At 51.9% G+C, this 17,883-nt stretch overlaps 1 protein-coding gene across 1 annotated transcript in view; it reads right to left on the bottom strand.

Moving 5' to 3' along the window:
• Positions 1–3,890: 3,890 nt before the first annotated feature.
• The window catches only part of GLP1R (glucagon like peptide 1 receptor), a 41,050-nt gene continuing 27,057 nt past the window's right edge, over positions 3,891–17,883 (bottom strand). The window contains exons 8-13 of the mRNA XM_070777910.1: positions 15,428–15,488; positions 14,831–14,900; positions 14,626–14,714; positions 14,158–14,296; positions 13,229–13,270; positions 3,891–9,573 (exon numbers count right to left, since the gene is read on the bottom strand). Coding sequence (XP_070634011.1) covers positions 9,406–9,573; positions 13,229–13,270; positions 14,158–14,296; positions 14,626–14,714; positions 14,831–14,900; positions 15,428–15,488 — 569 coding nt within the window. The 3' untranslated portion in view covers positions 3,891–9,405. The remainder of the gene's footprint in view (positions 9,574–13,228; positions 13,271–14,157; positions 14,297–14,625; positions 14,715–14,830; positions 14,901–15,427; positions 15,489–17,883) is intronic.

The following is a 17,883-nucleotide window of genomic DNA, read 5'->3' as shown; positions in this document are numbered from 1 at the left end:
ACAGAGGAAGCTACAAGGCTGGTCAGTACAAAGTGAACAGGGAAACTGGGAGGTGATCAGAGAGGAAATTCATGTCAGGAGCTGGTAACTTTGGAGGATACAGCCCGAGGGAGGAGAGAGATGTCAGATCCTAGAGTCCACTCTGGGGGTCAGTGATCTTCCTGCTGAAGCCTTAGGAAGTCTATATTAGTGCACCACTTTGAGTGCAGCTGAGCAAAGTCTCTCCATGTGCGTGGCTGATGCAGAATGTGTGTGCCACACTTCATGGAGATGACACCAATGCTGGAAATCGGGTGACTTGACATATTCTCAAGGGATCTACACCACGGGTGCAAAGTATCTCAAGAGCTGTTGCGTTTCTAATGTAAAGAGTGACACCAGGATTAATCCAGTGAAGGGACCTGAAAGGCAAGGGACCCATCCTGCTAGAAGAGAGGCTGTATCTGAAAAGCAGGAAGAGTTCAAGGCAGGAGAATGTGAGAGAACTGTGGTTGCAGGTGATGCTAAGACTCCACGGACATGGCATCTTTTCTGAGCTTGTGGTCCCATCATACCTTGATTGGCAGTCTTCATGATCTTTACCAGTTTCTAAAAGAAGGTGTTTTTGTAAATGTCTTGTGTAAAATATGGTGTGGTGGATGTTTTTCTTGATTGCTAAGAAATTATGCTCAAGAACTATATTGCGTTCTGAAGGCAACATGACTCTATGATATGAAAGCACATACGATGCCTTTTCATCTGTACTGTTAACTGTATCTTTCCAAAGGATGCTATTGGAAAGACGTTGATTTAGTATAACCAGAGTGAGATATCCTTACTTGGGTATATGTTCTCTACTCTCTGCTTCCCGTACCAGGGTTCAAAAGATGAGAGACCTTGAATGTAGTTTCATTGTATGTTGTTTAGTTGCTCAGTCATGTCTGACTCTTTGTGACCCCAGGGACTACAGCCTGCCAGACTCCTCTGTCTATGGGATTTCCCGGGCAAGAACACTGGAGTGGGTTGCCATTTCCTCCTCCAGGGCATCTTCCCGACCCAGGAATCGAACCTGCTTCTCCTGTAAGTCTCTTACATTGCAGGCAGAATCTTTACCGCTGAGCCATTGGGGAAGCCAGTTTCATTGTAAGTTCAGTTCAGTTCAGTCGCTCAGTCGTGTCCAACTCTCTGCGACCCCATGAATCGCAGCATGCCAGGCCTCCCTGTCCATCACCAACTCCCAGAGTTCACTCAAACTCATGTCCATTGAGTCGGTGATGCCATCCAGCCATCTCATCCTCTGTCGTCCCCTTCTCCTCCTGCCCCCAATCCCTCCCAGCATCAGAGTCTTTTCCAATGAGTCAACTCTTCACATGAGGTGGCCAAAGTATTGGAGTTCCAGCTTTAGCATCAGTCCTTCTGATGAACACCCAGGACTGATCTCCTTTAGAATGGACTGGTTGGATCTCCTTGCAGTCCAAGGGACTCCCAAGAGTTTGTCTTCATTGTAAAATGGCGTCTAATTAGCAGGTACCCAGGGTGGGGGTGGGGTTCAATAAAAATAGTAAATTCAGTCTCCTAGGAATTCTGAAGGTTCTGAAATTTCTGGGGGACAAAATACATGGCAATAAAACACTAGTCTTTTTAAGCCAGAAATGTACACAGATGGTTATAGATTGTTGAAGAATGGGCCTAAAAGGCAGGATAACCATGGCCTTTTCTTTGTAGCTATTAAACTTGCGTTCCCAAGTCTTGAACTGTATTTCTAACTGCACCTTAGGTCTTTGGAACTGAAACGCTTCTGTAAACATTTAAGTCCTTGCTCTTTCATCCTAGAGATAGTGAAAGTTTAAAAAGAAAGAAAGAAAAAACTCCTTGCAATCTCTCCAGGTGTTACCAGCCTGCTTCAGCCCCAGAGAGCTCCCATCCTTTGGCATGGGACTACTCAGTGTTTATAATTCTCAACTATTGATTTTATTCTTGGAGGTTGTAACACCGATAAATTCTGAGGTCTATTATAGGTCCTACATGAGGAAGAGCCACAGTAATTCATTCTCACACTGGAGCCCTGGATCAGTAGGGGGAAATTTTTTTTTTTTTTTTATTGCATTTGCTCTAGGCTGTGGGTCTTTTTCTAAAATCATTATGTTAGTTAAAATAAGCCTTTGTACCAAAGAAAATAATCTATCACAGCTTGGGATTAGAGAACTCTCCAGGGGAAGAGCTCAGATTTATGGAAAAAGGAGTTAATAACATTGACTAGACAGCCCCCGACTTGGCCCACTGGAGCTCACCACTGCAATCCTTATTCTTTTTTGTACCTCTGCAATTTCCTCTCCTCTTTACTACGGCTCTTCTTCACATTTAAGCAGCCTGCTGTTTTTCATTATTCACTTTGCTCATGTTCCATCTCTTCATTGTCTCTTTCCCACCTGTCCTTCCCACCCTTGGGGATACCCAGTTTCTTCTCCTTCCTTGTCCCCGTCTGGAATCTATCTTTCCCTATTCTCCAGTTCCCTGGCTATATCTGTCATCTATTCCAGCTTGTACTTCGGTTTTTTCTCCCCCACTGTTTCTGGCAAGGGAGACCTGTTTTCAGTATTTCTCTTTAGAGAAATGTGTGTGTAAGAGCAAGACAGAGGGAAGGAAGAAAGGTGGGGAGAGGTTGAAAGATACTGAACAGCATGTTTACGGCATAGTCTTTTGAGAGGATAGTAACAGAAGACCCTGGGTTGGGGCAGGGGGATTCCTGCTCCTTGGGGAATGTCAGCACTCTTGGCAGATGAGTGAGATCCTTCACAAATTCTGTGTGGAACTCACTTATCCCCACCGGTGGGGATCCATCCCTGGAATGTGGCTTCATATCACATGTGAACACAGATGGGTCTGGGGGCCAGGAATTCTCACTTATTTCCTCCAGGGCTGGCCCTCAGCAGAGTGGGCAGCTCTGCTTGCGCTTTCTTTAGGCTGGAGCTAAGCCCTGTTAAGCCACCGTGCACCCTTTCCCTGCATCATTGTGACTGTCATGTCGCAAAAATGTGGTGGTCATTACTGGTTTGGGCAGGTGTTTTCCTGGGGGTTGGCAAGGGAGAGGAACCCTCCTGGCTCCATCTTGCTCCTGCTGAGTGGCAGAGTAAAGACCCAGAAAGATGAGACTGTCAACAGAGGAGGGAAAGAGGCTGAAAGCACCATTGGTACAGACAACTCAAACACAGATGTTCTGCCTGCACGTCTCAGGAGCTGGCTGTATCTGTAGTTTGCTCTCAGACTCAGATTTAGGACTATTATGCCTGAAAGGGACAATTCCCACAGCTTGTCTAAAAGAGAGCTGTGTTTACGGAGACATTTGGATAAGTAGTGTAGTGATCTTTAAGCCGGGGGTTGGGGGGGGGGGGGGGGGGGAAGAGGGGGGTGACTGAAATGGTGGCGGGCTTAGGGAGAACCTGCAATTCCCCTGCTCTTCTGTGAGAGCGAGTCACAAATTAGGGGAAAAGTTCATTTTTCCAAAGATGAATCTGTTAACGGGCAGCTCTATTCAAATTCTGTGGCCGCTTCGCAAACACGGTTTGTGCTTTTTTTAAAAGATGGATTTAATGGACTGAGTTCATTTAGACAGGAGATCAAATGAATGAGCAGAATTAGAATGCACATCCATTTGGCTGCCAGTCATTGTGTAAGCCACTCGACCACCCGACTTCTCTAATTAAATGATATTGCAGTCCCTGCAGAAAGGCTTCGATGGATAAATTAGTACTTGGTAAGTGCTTTGAAGATGAAAATCACGATATGAGTAATGAGCCAGAATTTTTCCTCCCCTGGGGCTGGAAATGGCATCTTTTGTGTTTTCCTGCTACACTGTGAGTCACCTGGGTTGACAATGCAGGAAACCTCCCCCCAAGGAAGAGCAGGAGAGACACAGTAAGGACAGGTTTTTATTTGACTTACAAGGCAGATTAGGAGAGAGTGTGAATCCATTCGCATCTGTACATGAATTACATGCCGTACACATTTGCTACCTGTAGTCACGGGTCATATTTTACATGAGTTTATATATTAAGAAATCGCATGAAGATTACCTTGTTTAAACATTCATGAAGTACAACATCCCCCAAGAGAACTGAAGACAGAAATTCCGTTTCGTCCCTCCCGAGAGCTTCACTCACCTTCCTCTTGGTGCATCTCAGCTCTGCATCCACCACCCCCTGCTGCAAAATGTTCAGGCTTATCTGCTCTGAGGGTATGATGATTATTTTTAGTGGGAGAAGCTTAGAGGAAATGCAGATTTGGAAGTAACGCGTGAACCATTTGGCAAGGTCGAGCCCTGTCTGTCAGCTACGAATCTTGCCCCTTCCTGACTACTCTCACTGGCTCCCCTTGCAGAGAAGCCTCAACACCTAACATGTTGTATGTTCCAAACTTGGCTGAGAGCTCCCCCCACCCCCACCCCCTGCCAAATCCAAATATTCTCATTTATATATATATTTTTTTCTCCCAGATTGCACTGACGCAGAGATAATCAGTCACACTAGATTGTCTGGGCTGTGAGAGCTGTGACAGGCCCCATCAGGAAAGGTTGCTTAATCCCAATTTAAGTTAGGATCCACGCTACTGGCTGCAGCCCTCCTTACTGCACTAGAGTGCAGGATGCGGTATGTGACTTCAGCCCTGACTGTGCCCCACTCCTAGCTGTACCCCGAAATTGGTCACAGTCAAGAGCATGGCACTCCTGGCACAGCTGGTGGGCTCACCTCTTACCGGTGGGCTCACCTCTTACTGATGCAGCCAAGGAGAAGCGTGGGGAGCCCACTGCAGGGACGGGAGGTGAGAGGGGGTAAATGTTGTGCTGGGGAAGAGGTCGGATGCTTCAAGGGGAGAATGTTCCCTTGCTGGATGAGATCCCAAAAAACAGGCTAGAATGGCAGAAGGGGAAGAGGGAAAACTCACTCCTCAGATAGACTCAGATACAGGCCAAGTCCAAAAGACTTAGAGAGTTAATTGGAAAACAATTATACTTATCTGCTTCCTGCCAATCTGTATCCACAGACAGAGCAGAAGTAATTATAGATACCGTGGATACACTGTGGTGTTAAATGTTTCAAATTATACTGCTTAACAACGCTTCCTTGATAGGGCCCTCAGCGTGGGGGGGCGGAGAGCTGCTTTGAGTCAGCAGATAACTCCACGGGGGCATGGTGATGCTATCTGCAGAAGTTTCTCACATTGGGTCATGTTTTTCCCCCAAGAAAACTTGCTGCAGCCAAGAAAAGGAAAAAAAAAAAAAAAAGAATTGATACTAATTTGGTTTCTGTTGTGTATTTAGCCTGTCATTCATATAGCTGTCTTAGCGGAGGGAGCCGACATGTCTTTTATAGCTTTTGGCTCCTCGCTCCTCGGAGGAGCCAAAAGCAGGGTCAGCACTGTGGATTAGAATCAATTCAGTGGGGGGAAAATAAACCTTCGGAGTGTATCTTGCCTTCCCTGAGCACGTCGCAGGCATTAGCAGTAATGGGAGCTCTGTCTGTGCATGGAGAGAAAGCATCTAGCTCAGGCTCCCACCATTCTCGCCCCCCTGCTGTGCAGTCCCCTGACCTTCACAGTGGGGAGGGGGAATGATTCTGGATTCATCTCTAACTTTATACTGCTATGCACAGGAAAAAATACACACACACACACACACACACACACACACATACAGTCTTCTAGAAGAAACAGAAGAAGAAGTAGGGACAGGAGCTGCTGAAACATGGCCCACACAGATAAGGTAACCAAGCCTTTGGGGACCTGTATGTGAACTGACTCTATTTGCCCTCGATGGCAGCTGTGCCACCTTTTCCAGGCTTGCTGCTGCTGCTGCTAAGTCGCTTCAGTCGTGTCCAATTCTGTATGACCCCATAGACGGCAGCCCACCAGGCTCCCCCATCCCTGGGATTCTCCAGGCAAGAACACTGGAGTGGGTTGCCATTTCCTTCTCCAATGCATGAGAGTGAAAAGTGAAAGTGAAGTCGCTCAGTCATGTCTGACTCTTAGCGACCCCATGGACCACAGCCTACCAGGCTCCTCTGTCCATGGGATTTTCCAGGCAAGAGTACTGGAGTGGGGTGCCATTGCCTTCTCTGTCCAGGCTTGCTAGTCTTCTCCAACTTCAGGGAGTACTAGAGAGGCAATGCTGAGGGTCAGGTTGTTAGGTCCTTCTTTAGGTTCTTTTAGTCCACTCTGCAGGGCTATCAGAACACACAACTTCTCAAATGAGCACAGGTGCATCGGGAAAACACTAAGCTAACCCATTAAAAGAGCGCTGGATTTGCTCTCTGGAATGGCTCCTTGCTGCTTCTGTGTACACTTGAGCTCTAATGCATTTCATTTCTTAATTTGAAGACAAGGATGAATGCGGTACGTGGAATGACAGCAAAGCACACCCTCCCCTCTTCTCAGGGGCATAAATCACTGAAACGGCACCTGAGCCAACCGACTTGTCTCTTTTGCTGCTGTGTTTTCTCTTTAACAGAAACTCCACACAACACTGCCAGCTTTCACCGAGAGTGTCCTGAATGGCCATTTCTATTTTTCATCTATCCTTTCCAGAGGCTTCATTGGACTGGAAGGCAGAAGTTGGCCTGGGTCCTCTCCCAGTTCAGCCACCATCTAGCCCTGTGACCTTGGGCAGATCACCTCTGTAAGCTTCCCTCCTCAATTCTCCAGATCAGAGCAGTGAGATGTCCGGGAGCTTTCCCTGCTGAGTCTCTGAGAACTCCACTGCTGTACTCTCCAGCATAAAAGTGCCTTGAGGCGACTGCAAATCATGCCTGCAAATCAGGAAAGCTGCTCTAAAGGGAAGGCAACCTTGCAATGTAAGTGGTTTGTCTCAGTTCTGTGGTTTAGCTGCTCCAAAGATTCAGATGAAAAAGATAAATTGACATGGTTTAAGCCCCTCACAAGGTCAGTGGGGAGCTGGCCAGAGTGCTGAACTCAGCTTCTATTCATGACAGTCAGACCTGGCTACACTGCTCACACACACAGCACCTTACCCTGCCCCAGGACAGAGGCAAGCAAGAGTTTTCTCAGCAAGCTCCAGACTTTGGGCACCAGGCATGTAAACAGCCAGAGGAATTTCTGAGCACACTGCATTCAATCGTTCCCAGATCTGTTAGAGAGCTATATTTAGCTTGGGAATAGCTTTGGAGAGAGTGCACTGCCACTCAAATGAATATTAATAGTGCGGGTCTTAGAGCAAAGAAAATATTTCTTCAGTTCAGCATCTGGTATGTATCTGACAAGGAAAACACTGCTTGGTGTTAAAAGGCTTGGGGCAATTGGGGTGTGATGAGCACTCTGCAACTAGGAATCAGTACCCGTTGGGAAAAGAACTTAGAGCATAAAACCAAATTGTCTGAGCTTCCTTCCCAAGTGCCTAACTAAACACTTTCTCCCTACAATCTTTCCCCTCAAAAATTTATTTCTTGAAAATAATATTAATTTGTCTCTTCGTTGTTGTACAGTTTATTAATGATTCTCAAAAATCTTCCAGTTTACCCAAAATGGAAATACTTGCACCAGAGCTGGACCCCACCCAATCAAACCCACCAGTGCTCTCCTCACCCTAGCCCCCCTCCAAAGAGCAAACCAATGCCGATGGGGCTGTCTGCCCTCCTGACTGGGGAGGCAGGCATGTCCCCACCCCCGGCTCTCCACATTTTCTCAAAGAGGCAGCCTGCACAAATCCTTTCTTTAGCCTGAGGTTCAACTTCCCTATTAACATAGACACAACACTCCACTGAAGCTGAAGTATAAGAGGTTTTCTGCTTGATGTGTTTTATGTCCCATTATTATTTTCCCTGCACATCCTGTGCCTCTCGGAGGGGCAGAGGAGAGTGTGTCTGGCACAAGGCTCTGCGGGAGGGTTCCTGCCACTCAAAAATAGGAGGGAGAGATCAATTCTCTTAGGAATTCATCCAAAGACTCTCCCTCTGCCCTCCCAGAAGATGTGAACTCCCAAGGGTTCTCTTCTGCTCTGTGTTCTATACCTATGAACTCAGTTGCCAGCCTCTGTGGCATGGCTGTTCCCCTTCTGTCTGGGTCTCTGCAGTGGTGCTACATGTCTGCTTTTCCTCCGTGGCTAGATTGAAAGGTTTTGCCTAAGCTTCCCTGAGGCTCATTATTTATGGGATGAGATTGGAGGCAGGGTGAACATTAAGTACCTCAAAGCATGGATGAGTCAAATTAATAACTACAGTACAACCCCAAACAACACCAAAACCATCACTGTGGTTTACTGCTTGTTTCTACCAGTTGGGAAAATTCAGAATTTCATGTTTGTGCAGACAGAAACTATTCACAGCAAAGACAGAGAAATGAGCAAAGTATATACATGCTCCCACGTTGGGGGAATTTCACAGGGAAGTAACCAAAGGGATGGGAAGCCCACCCCCATGGTCATAGTGGGGACTGGTAGAATTCCTGGAAGAGTCTCTTTTTGGTCACACCCCCTAAAGTTAAGACAGCGCATTCAAACACCCATGCAAGATAGGTAATCCGGTCACAGGTAAAAAGTATTTCCATGGAGAGGGGCAGGCTGTCTGTCTCTCTGTCTCGGCGCCTGTGGGTTCCCAACAGTAGAGAGTAATCTACAGTCCCATCAGGGACATTCCTAAAGTCCCCTAGATGAGCCCCACAGGATTCTTGAGCATCTCTAGAATATGAGTCAGAGCTCACACCCAGGGCTGGACTCCTCCACAGTGAACCTGCCCTGGGAGCAGGCGCCAAAGCAACTCAAACACCCAAGGAAGAAGTGGGAGCCAGAAAGGGGAAACTGTGAGGCACCTTCTCGATGTTCATTCTCAACACCACCCCCATGACCACTTCTAGAAATCGCTACTGGAGGGTGGGCAGTGAGACGAGGGGCCAGAGGAGGGGCAACAAGCCTGTGCCCAGCGTCCCTTAAAGAGGAGGCAGGCGGGGGTGGTGATGCCAACCGGAGGCAGGTGGAGTCGGCTGGCGTTACCCGAGCTCCGTGTTTAGCTGAGGTCATATCCGCCTCTTGCAGAACCATGTTCTCTTACAAGGCCACTAATAAGCCATTGACCTTGAGTTTGAGTCTGGGGCTGATGTTCTTCTCTGGGGGAACCCCAGGGGCCTTGTGGCTTAACGAGAAGAAATCCTCCTTGTTTTAGCAGCAATTGCTTTTTCCTCTCCACCCGCCACAGTGATCAAATTAACAGGTTGCTTCTCCTCGGAATAAAATGTGTCCTCAGGTCCCAGGAGGCACTGCCCATTTGCCTGTCTGATGGGCTCGGGACAGGAACGCAGGGAAGTAGTGTGTGTGCCTCTGGTGCTCCCCCAGCCCCCTGCCCCCCAGTCCCTGGGAGAGTCTCTCCCACCTGGGGTGGCCGCCCAGGCCGGCAGTGAGACCACAGGGAGGGAGGCGCCTGAGTCTCAGCTGCAGGAGGTCTGGCAGGAGGCTGCGTACACGCTGCTGCCTGCTGTGGCCCCGCAGCTCAGGCTGCTGGTGGGACACTTGAAGGGCTTCATGCTGTTCTCCCTCTGGACGTGCAGGTGCTCCAGCTGCCAGCGCTCCCAGCTCTTCCGGAACTCCATCTGGACCTTCCGCGGGGAAAGGAGGAAAGCAGAGGCCATCAGACAAACCAACTGCCCACGAAATGGCCCCATGATTACATTAGGAGGGGAGGGAAAAAAATCCAGTGCATTATATTAAGAGACACAAGTCAAGGGCTTCGGGCACCTAAATTAATATCCCCATAAAATTGTTTCTTCTCGTCTCCTATTTTCTGGCTCTTCTCAGGAGGGAGACGGGCTTTGCTGATCTAATTGGTCTCTTGCATCTCTAAACTCTTGTGACTCAGCTAAGTACCTTTCACAATCCATCACAGTATCAGTTGGCGGAAGAGAAGGAGTGACAGAGAGATGTGGGGAGAAGGGAGGTGGAGAGAGAAGAAAAGGAGAAGAGAGAGTCTGACTTCAGGGCCCTCTTGGACGACTGAGAAGAGGGACAGCCTGCCCTGCCCCTCACGGTGTCAACACCAGACCCTCTAAACTCCCCCAAGGGCTTTCATCCTGGCTCCAGGACGGAAGGGCAGAGGAGCTGCGGAGAATGAGGCTGGGACTAGAAGCAGCCTGAAAGAGCAGGCTGCGGATAAGGACTTCTCAGCCTGGATTTGAACTAATCCCAGCCAGGAGCTGGACTCAACCCACAGAGGGTGCAGCCCAGGTGAGTTCGGCCAAGCAGAACTGCTGCCGTGCTCAACTCAGCAGAACTCAGCCCTCCCCATCAGCAAGAGCCTTCTCAAGAGGGTGGAAGCTTGGAGCCCACGTGGTTAGAGCAGAAAGATACAATCCAAGTAACACTGCAGAGCCCCAGTCCCTTGAGGGCTGTGGCGATGCTGCGGCTGGCTCCTGTGATTCCAGTCCCCCAGAGAGGCTGCTGGAAGCTGTACAGCCAGCCCAGGGCATCCAGAGAGCTCAGCCAGCGGACACGCCTCTACATCTGCTTTCCAGAGCTTCTCTGATGCACTCCACACGTGCCACCAGAACTCCTCACACCAGAGTGTCTGGGGCCCAGGCCCGCCCTCTTGGGCTCCATCCAGCAGGGTGGCCAGCTGCCAGCAACTGTGGGTACGTGGCTCACTGCCAACATCCCATGGGTCCCTGTGCAAACACCCCCCTTCTCTTCCCGCAGGGCTGCCATCCATCTCACTAAGCCCAGCAAGGTGCTTGGCATGGCCACATGCCTATCCCTTAAAAGAACTTTATCTGCACTGAGTGAAGCTGAGATGGCCCAGAGCCTGCCTGCCAGGATGGTCCCCGGGTCCCGGGCAGCACCTCCGAGCCTGGGCTGGGGTAAGGGAGGGAGGCTGAGCAGACACCACCCACTGACCATGGCTCTTTGCCAGCTCACTGCCTGGGTGAGTGAGTGTGATGCGTGTGTTGATAGCTGGCATGACGATGCCTGAGTCCTGCAGTGGCCTCTGCTTGTGTAGCCGCAGGAAGGCCAGTCTTGTGGCTCAGCCCTTCACTGGGAAGATGAAAAGAGAGACGGCCAACTGAGGCACATCCCTGGGAAGCCAACTCAGGGACTAGAGAGGCCTCACAGATACAGGGAATTGGACAGGATTGGGACTGTGTCCCCCTCTGCCTCCCTCTCCCTCAGCCCTTTCCATGAACCTCTGCTGCGCTCCCCACCCCAATGACAATTGTCATTAGAAACCATCATTTACAGGGCACTTACTATATCCCCAGTATTCACCATAGATTGTTAACTTTCACAGCAACCCTGTGAGGCAGCTCCTTAGTCCTTGCTTAAAGGTAATGAAGGGCTTCCCTGGTAGCTCAGACAGTAAAGAATCTGCCTACAATGGAGGAGACCTGGGTTCCATCCCTGGGTTGGGAAGATTCCCCAGAGAAGGGAATGGCAGCCCACTCCAGTATTCTTGCCTGGCGAATCCCATGGAGAGAGGAGCCTGGCGGGCTATAGTCCATGGGGTCGCAAAGAGTCGGACACGACTGAGCAACAAATACTTTCACAAAGGTAAGGAAACTGAGGGGCAGAGATTTAAGTATTTCTCCCAGTCTCAGCCAGGATCTGACCCTAGATCTGGGCTGACTCTACAGCCAGGCTCCTAACCCTCCGTCTCCTGCCACTTGGACTATTTAGGCCACGCTTGTTTCTGCCGTGTCTCCCCCATCTCGGTAGGTACCCCACGAGAACTGGGACCACATCCTCCTCTCAGAGCTTGCACAGTGCCCGGCATAGAGCAGGTACTCCATACGTGTTCTCTCAATGAGCCAAATGAATAAATGACTAAACGAGCACCGAACATCGGGTTCCTTCTTCTACTGAGCTCTCATGATCCAACAACGAAGACGACAACACACACCCTGGGCTCCTGGCGCTCCCGCCAGCACGCTTCCTCACTCTCAGGTGGCCCTCATCCCTGCCTCCCAGGTCCCCGGGCCGGGCACCACGCCAGGCTCTGGGGTTTGGGATGAGTTGGGGGGGGGTCACACAGCTGGGCAGGAGCAGAACCGGGACCAGCACTCGGGCTCCTGAGTCACCAGAGCCACAGCAAAGCCACCCCCGGGCCTCCTCCCCTGTGCCCATGCCCTGCCCGCTGGCAGCTAGTGCAGGCCTTGGTGGCCACACAGGCCCAATGCCAGGGTCACAAGTATCCGGTATTGCTATGGCAACCCTGGGTCTGGAGAACAGCTCTTACGGACAGAGGGCTCAGCCCAGGAACCACAAGTGCTTGGTGACATGTCTGTCCATGTGTCCAGAGGAGCTGGGCCCGAGACGTCTGGGGATGGTTGAAAGGAACCAGGCGGTGCGCCTGAGCAAGGCAGGTGCTCTGGGCCCTCCGAGCAGGGTCTCTTGGACCCCATGGCACCAGCCTGAGGGGAGAGGTCAGTGGGGATCTGGGCAGCAAGACCCCCCTGCTCCCACCCCAGCCACCAATAATCCACTGGAGGAGCAGACCCCCTTTCCCGTGGTGGATGGGGCTCTGGCCTATACATATTGAAGGTGCTCTCTCTCTCTCCAGGAAGAATTCATCCCAATCCCGACTCTGCACTATTTCCAGGCCAGACCTGGAGTGTGTCTCTGACTGTCTCTGATCTTCAACGTTCTCACGTGAGAGAAATGAGAATCTCGAAACCAGACTTTCAGCAGGAAAGCTTTTTGGGGGGAGGCAGAGACAAGCAAATGAGACGGTGGTTTTTAAGGCGCCAAGAATGTGCCTTATAACAGTCACCACCCTTTACATCACCTGGAATTTTCCCTGCCCAGCCCTATTTGTTCCCTCAGGGCCTCAGTGCTCGAGATCTGTGATCTACTTGTGGGTGCACATGTGCGCAAGTGCACACGCATGGGCCCACATAAGACATCTGAGGACTGGGGGCCAGTTTCTTATATTTCTGCACCCCCACTGACATTCACACCCCACCTGCCCCACTCCCACCCCCAGCGTCAAGAGGCTGTGTCATGTGTACATGAGGCTGTGTCTTCCCCAAGCTCATGTGTATGTTAGGGCATCCTGTCCACGCACGTGTGTGTGTGTGTATGTTGGGTGGGGGAAGAGAGAGAGAGGGTGATGGAACAACACAGGGACAAGACACCCCCTGAGCGCCGGTGCCTAGTGGGGTGAGTAGCGATTGCAGCTGAGAAGCCTGGACAACCCCACTGGACCATCCAGGACAGCCAGTGTAGCAGCCCCACCAGGAGTCCACGTCCCTCCACAGGCCTTACCTCGTTGTTGACAAAGCAGTACAGGATGGCCACCATCAGCCCCTGGAAACAAGAGTCTTGTCAGCAGGAGGAAGAGGAGGGAGGCGCCCTGCAGGCAGGCCTGGTCTGAAGCTCCAGGGGGCCCCAGCCTCAGCATCTCCCTCCTGAGACTGGGCGGCCAAGGCAGGCCCAGGCATGGGGGTAGTGGGTTCCTTCTCCTTTCATTTCCAGAGGAATGAGGAGGCCCCTTGCTCAGAAACTGCAGAATTTCTTCAACTAACCTCTCCTGGAAGAGGCCCAACCTGAGAAAATACACTTACCACATGGAACTTTCCCTGCTCGGCACTATTCGTTCACTCAGGAGCCCCAGTGCTCCAGATCCGTGATCTGTTTGTGTGTGCGGACATGTGCGTCCGTGCACACACACGGGCCCACACAGACATCTGACGGGTTAGGCCAGTTTCTTACATCTCTGCACCCCTGTTGATATTCGACTCCCCACCCCCAGCAACAGCTAATACTAGTGGAGAGGCTCAGTTCTCAGCTTTGGAAACTACGTGACCTGGAAATCTCGTTTTAACATTGCCGAGCCTCAGTTTCCTCCTCTGTAAAATGGGAGACTCCGGCATACTGCCTCGTATTCTGGGAGGATGAGCTGCACAATGTCTGTAAAGCACCCGCCACCAACAAGCAGCCCAGGGAAGGGATGGCAGGTGCTATGCCAGGCTGGGTGCCCAAGGTAACATCCAGGAAGGCTTCTTATCCAGTGCGCTCACAGAGAAGACTGGGTAGGTGTCAGGGTACCTGGGACTCTGGCTCTGCTCTAACCACGTCCCCTGGGGAAGGGCCGCTTTCAGCCCAGGCCCCGGGCTGCCCCTCGGTGGTGCAGGCTGGTCTCGCCCCGCCCCCACCCTGGGACTTCTGGACTGGGGCCCCTGCCGCGAGGTCACCTGGAAGGAGGTGAAGGAGAGCTCCGTGAACAGCTTGACGAAGCGCAGCACTCCCCGGGCGTGCTCGTCCATCACGAAGGCGAAGATGACCTCATGCGTCCCCAGCAGGGGGATGAGTGTCAGCGTGGACTTGGCGAGCCTGCGGGGTGGGGCAGGGACATCACTCCGGACCTCTCTCATGGACTCTGCTCCCCCGTCAGTGCTCCCAGCGCCCACCAAGGCCTGGCATCTGGGTCACAGAACCCTCCCCCACCGAATACCCTGGGACGGGCTGCCTGGAGGGGAGGAAGTAGAGGTGGAGACAGAAGCCCAGGAGCTGCTCAGGTACAGGGGTGAGACAAGACTTGAGGGCTCAAGCCAGGCCTGGCTGGAGGAAGAAAGGGCACATAGGGATCAGCACCCAGGATCTCCCTCTGTGCCCGAAGGCAGGGCTCAGCGTGCCCGACAAGGGAGACTCCGCTACATCACCTGCACTTGATGTCTGTCTTGCACATGAGGTTGGCCTGCAGTTTGGACACCACAATGCAGATGACCCGGACGAAGATGAGGAAGTTCACCTGCAGGGCAGAGGGGAGGGCGACTGGAGGCCCTCTCAAAACGCCCTCGCGACCCCGTCCTCCCTTAGTGCCCGGGCCCACTGCAGCTCCCACCGCCTGCCCACAGCATCACTCACCCCGATGGCGAAGAGGATGGGCAGCCGGATTATGAGCCAGTAATTCATGTTGGAGTTCCTGGTCCAACAGCTGGAGCGGAGAGAGACACACAGGCCCCGGCTTGGGCACACAGAGCCCCCAGCTCCCAGTGCAGGCACCGGGCAGCCCCATACACAAGGGCATGCAAAGTCACACACACACACACACACACAGCCACACAAACACTGCCACCAGGAGTCACCCGACAACTCACACACACACACACACACACAGTCCTAAACACACACAGATACACACAGCCCCTTCATGAACCTCCAATCACAGTCACATGCGTCCTCACCTTCACACACAAATAACAGGAACATTTCACTCACAGTTGTCACAGGAAAGCCTAGGGGACATCACCTACCCCCACAGACCAGCACCCTTGTCATCATCAAATCCAGGGAGGGGGAGGGTGGGGGATTGCAGAACTAAATTCATAAATTTAGCTCCTGGTGCCTCAGTTTACCCTCCCAAGAGGCAGTAACTGCACACCCCAGGGGCCAAGGAATCCCATAGGGTTTGAGAACGGTGACCTCAGCACACGCCTCAGCCCCTCGGAGCAGGACACTCACCCCTCGTCCTCATAGAGGTACTTGACGATGCCCCAGGGGATGACAAACAGCAGGGGGACTCCTAAGAGGGTGGGGGAGAGAGAGGGCAGAGGGGCTGGCAGGCCGGAGCCCTGCCCGGCACACCCAGAGGCCCCCATCCGGGCTCTCCCACCTCCAGCCCTGCTCCTTGCCTGGCCCCGGCCACGTTTTCTAACAGGTACGGAATTAGGCTGGCATGGGTGCTTCAGAGAAGCGGCAGCAAGAGCCACCCTTCCCAACTCCCCACACTCCTCCCTAGAGAGCGGTCCCCACCACATGGGCACCATGACTTTCCTCACAGTCCACCCCCTCCCATGGGCCAGGGGCCAACTCTTTGATGCCACCCACCCCTGCCTGGGCCCACACACCCATTTCAGTCAACTTCTATAGCACTGAAAGCCTCTCCAGGTACCCACCCCAATCCCCATGCAGCTGCCCGTGGCTGGGTGGAAGCCTGGAGCAGAGACAGGAGCCCCGTCCTTGACAGCAACAGCCCAACTGACCATGCACAGTGGCCACAGCGACACCAGCTACCGCAACACTGCCCACATGGACGAGGCAGGGTAGTGTGGAGACGGCCTCTAGGAGGACCCCCAATCACCCCACCCCTGGTATTCACACCTGGGTGCGGTCCACAGTGGATCCAGATTGGTCTGTGTGACCAACATACAGCAGAAGTGATGGCATGCCATTTCTGAGATTAGGGTAGAAAAGGTCTTCAAGACTGTAAAAGGCAGGTCTTGGGCTCTTTCTCTCTTAATCTGGTCACTTGCCCTGGGGGACACCAGCTGCTGGGTCATGTGGGCACTCAGAGAGCCCACTGTGGTGAGGAATGGAGGCCTCCAGCCAACAGATAGCAAAGACCTGAGCTTCCTGCCAACAACCTCGAGAGTGAGCTTGGAAGTGGATCTTCTGATCCATTAAGCCTTGAGATGATAGCTTCCCTGGCCAACAGCTCCATGACACCTCTCTTGGAGATCCTAAGCCTGAGGCAGGCAACTCAGTTGAACCTGGAATTCTGACCATAGAAACTGCAAGATATAGTTGGTGTTTTACATATCTAAGTGAGAGGTCCTTTGTTACACAGTCATAGGTAACTAATACACTGGCCCCTAGTTCCTTAAGCACAGAACCTAATTCATCTGCAGGGCCTCAGTGACCATCTCACTCTGGAGTTCAGTATATGTTCGCTGACTTTCGATTGGACTGTCAGACTTTGCTGTTGGTCCAGTGATTAAGAATCTGCCTGCCAATGTAGGGGACACGGGTTTGATCCCCGGTCTGGGAAGATTCCACATGCTGCGGGGCAACTAAGCCCGTGGGCCACAACTACTGAGCCTGCACACCTAGAGCTGTGTTCTGCAACAAGAGAAGACACCGCAGTGAGAAGCCCGTGCACCACTAGAGTAGACCCTGCTCACCGCAACTGAGAAAGCTGGTCTGTGGCAACGAAGACCCAGCACAGCTGGGTCTTTAAACACTTAAAAAAAAATTTTTTTTTTAAATTGGATGGTCCATCCTCATGTGACCGATGAGGAGCTGCATCAGCAGCTAAACAGGCCACAGGTGGGACTAGAACACAGGACTGCAATCCCACCGCCTAATGGCTCTCAGCACCAACTCCGTCTAAGCCTGTCTCTGTTGGTGCCTCTCAGGGATGGAGATGTGGGTGTCCCAGAGGGATAAGAGAGTGCGTCTAAAGCTGCGTGGCCAGGATGTGTGTGAGGTGGTGGCGGGGAGTCCATGTGTATGCATGTGAGGCTTCGGGAAGCACATTTCCAGGGCAGAACCCACTTCATCACCTTTCCTGCTGCCATCACCCACATCCTCAACACACGGATGTCCACTCAACAGCAGCTACCGAGCAGCTTGCACTCCCGGAGCAACTGTACTTGACTGTGCAGATGGTCAAGCATGGAGGAAGCAACTGGCTCATGGCTGACCAGCACGGTCATCAGACAGCCTTCTCCTTAGCTATTTATTTTTACATAACCCAGCATCCATGTTGCTTTAGTAACAGGCCTTCATGAGACTGGACAAGAGGCAGACAGCTTCCCAAGGCTCCAGCACATAGCACCGAGTCTGTCACATAGAAGATGCCCAGTGAAAATGGAATGAATGAAGTGAAAGAGTCAGTGTATCAGTGAGACAAGGGAAGCTGTCCAGGCAAGAACAGGCCAATGCCCTGAGCCACACACACATCTGGACACCCCTGTCTTCGACATCCCCAGCCCCCTGCTGGCCTTTTTCTGAGACCCTACCCCACGACAGGGGAGCTCACTCATGTTAAAAACCAGACCTGGTGAACTTCATTCATGCATCAGCATCTCTTTAACGAAGTCTTAAAAAAAATGCACGCACAGCTCTGCCGCTTGCAAACATTACACACTCCCTGCTGGCTTCATCTTTCTCCCATTTAGAAAATCAACAAGACAGGC

The sequence above is a fragment of the Bos indicus genome, chromosome 23 (assembly GCF_029378745.1).
Source record: "Bos indicus isolate NIAB-ARS_2022 breed Sahiwal x Tharparkar chromosome 23, NIAB-ARS_B.indTharparkar_mat_pri_1.0, whole genome shotgun sequence".
Lineage (NCBI taxonomy): Eukaryota > Metazoa > Chordata > Mammalia > Artiodactyla > Bovidae > Bos > Bos indicus.
Note: the sequence above shows the minus strand (reverse complement) of the source record. Positions and strands in the feature narration are given on the sequence as shown.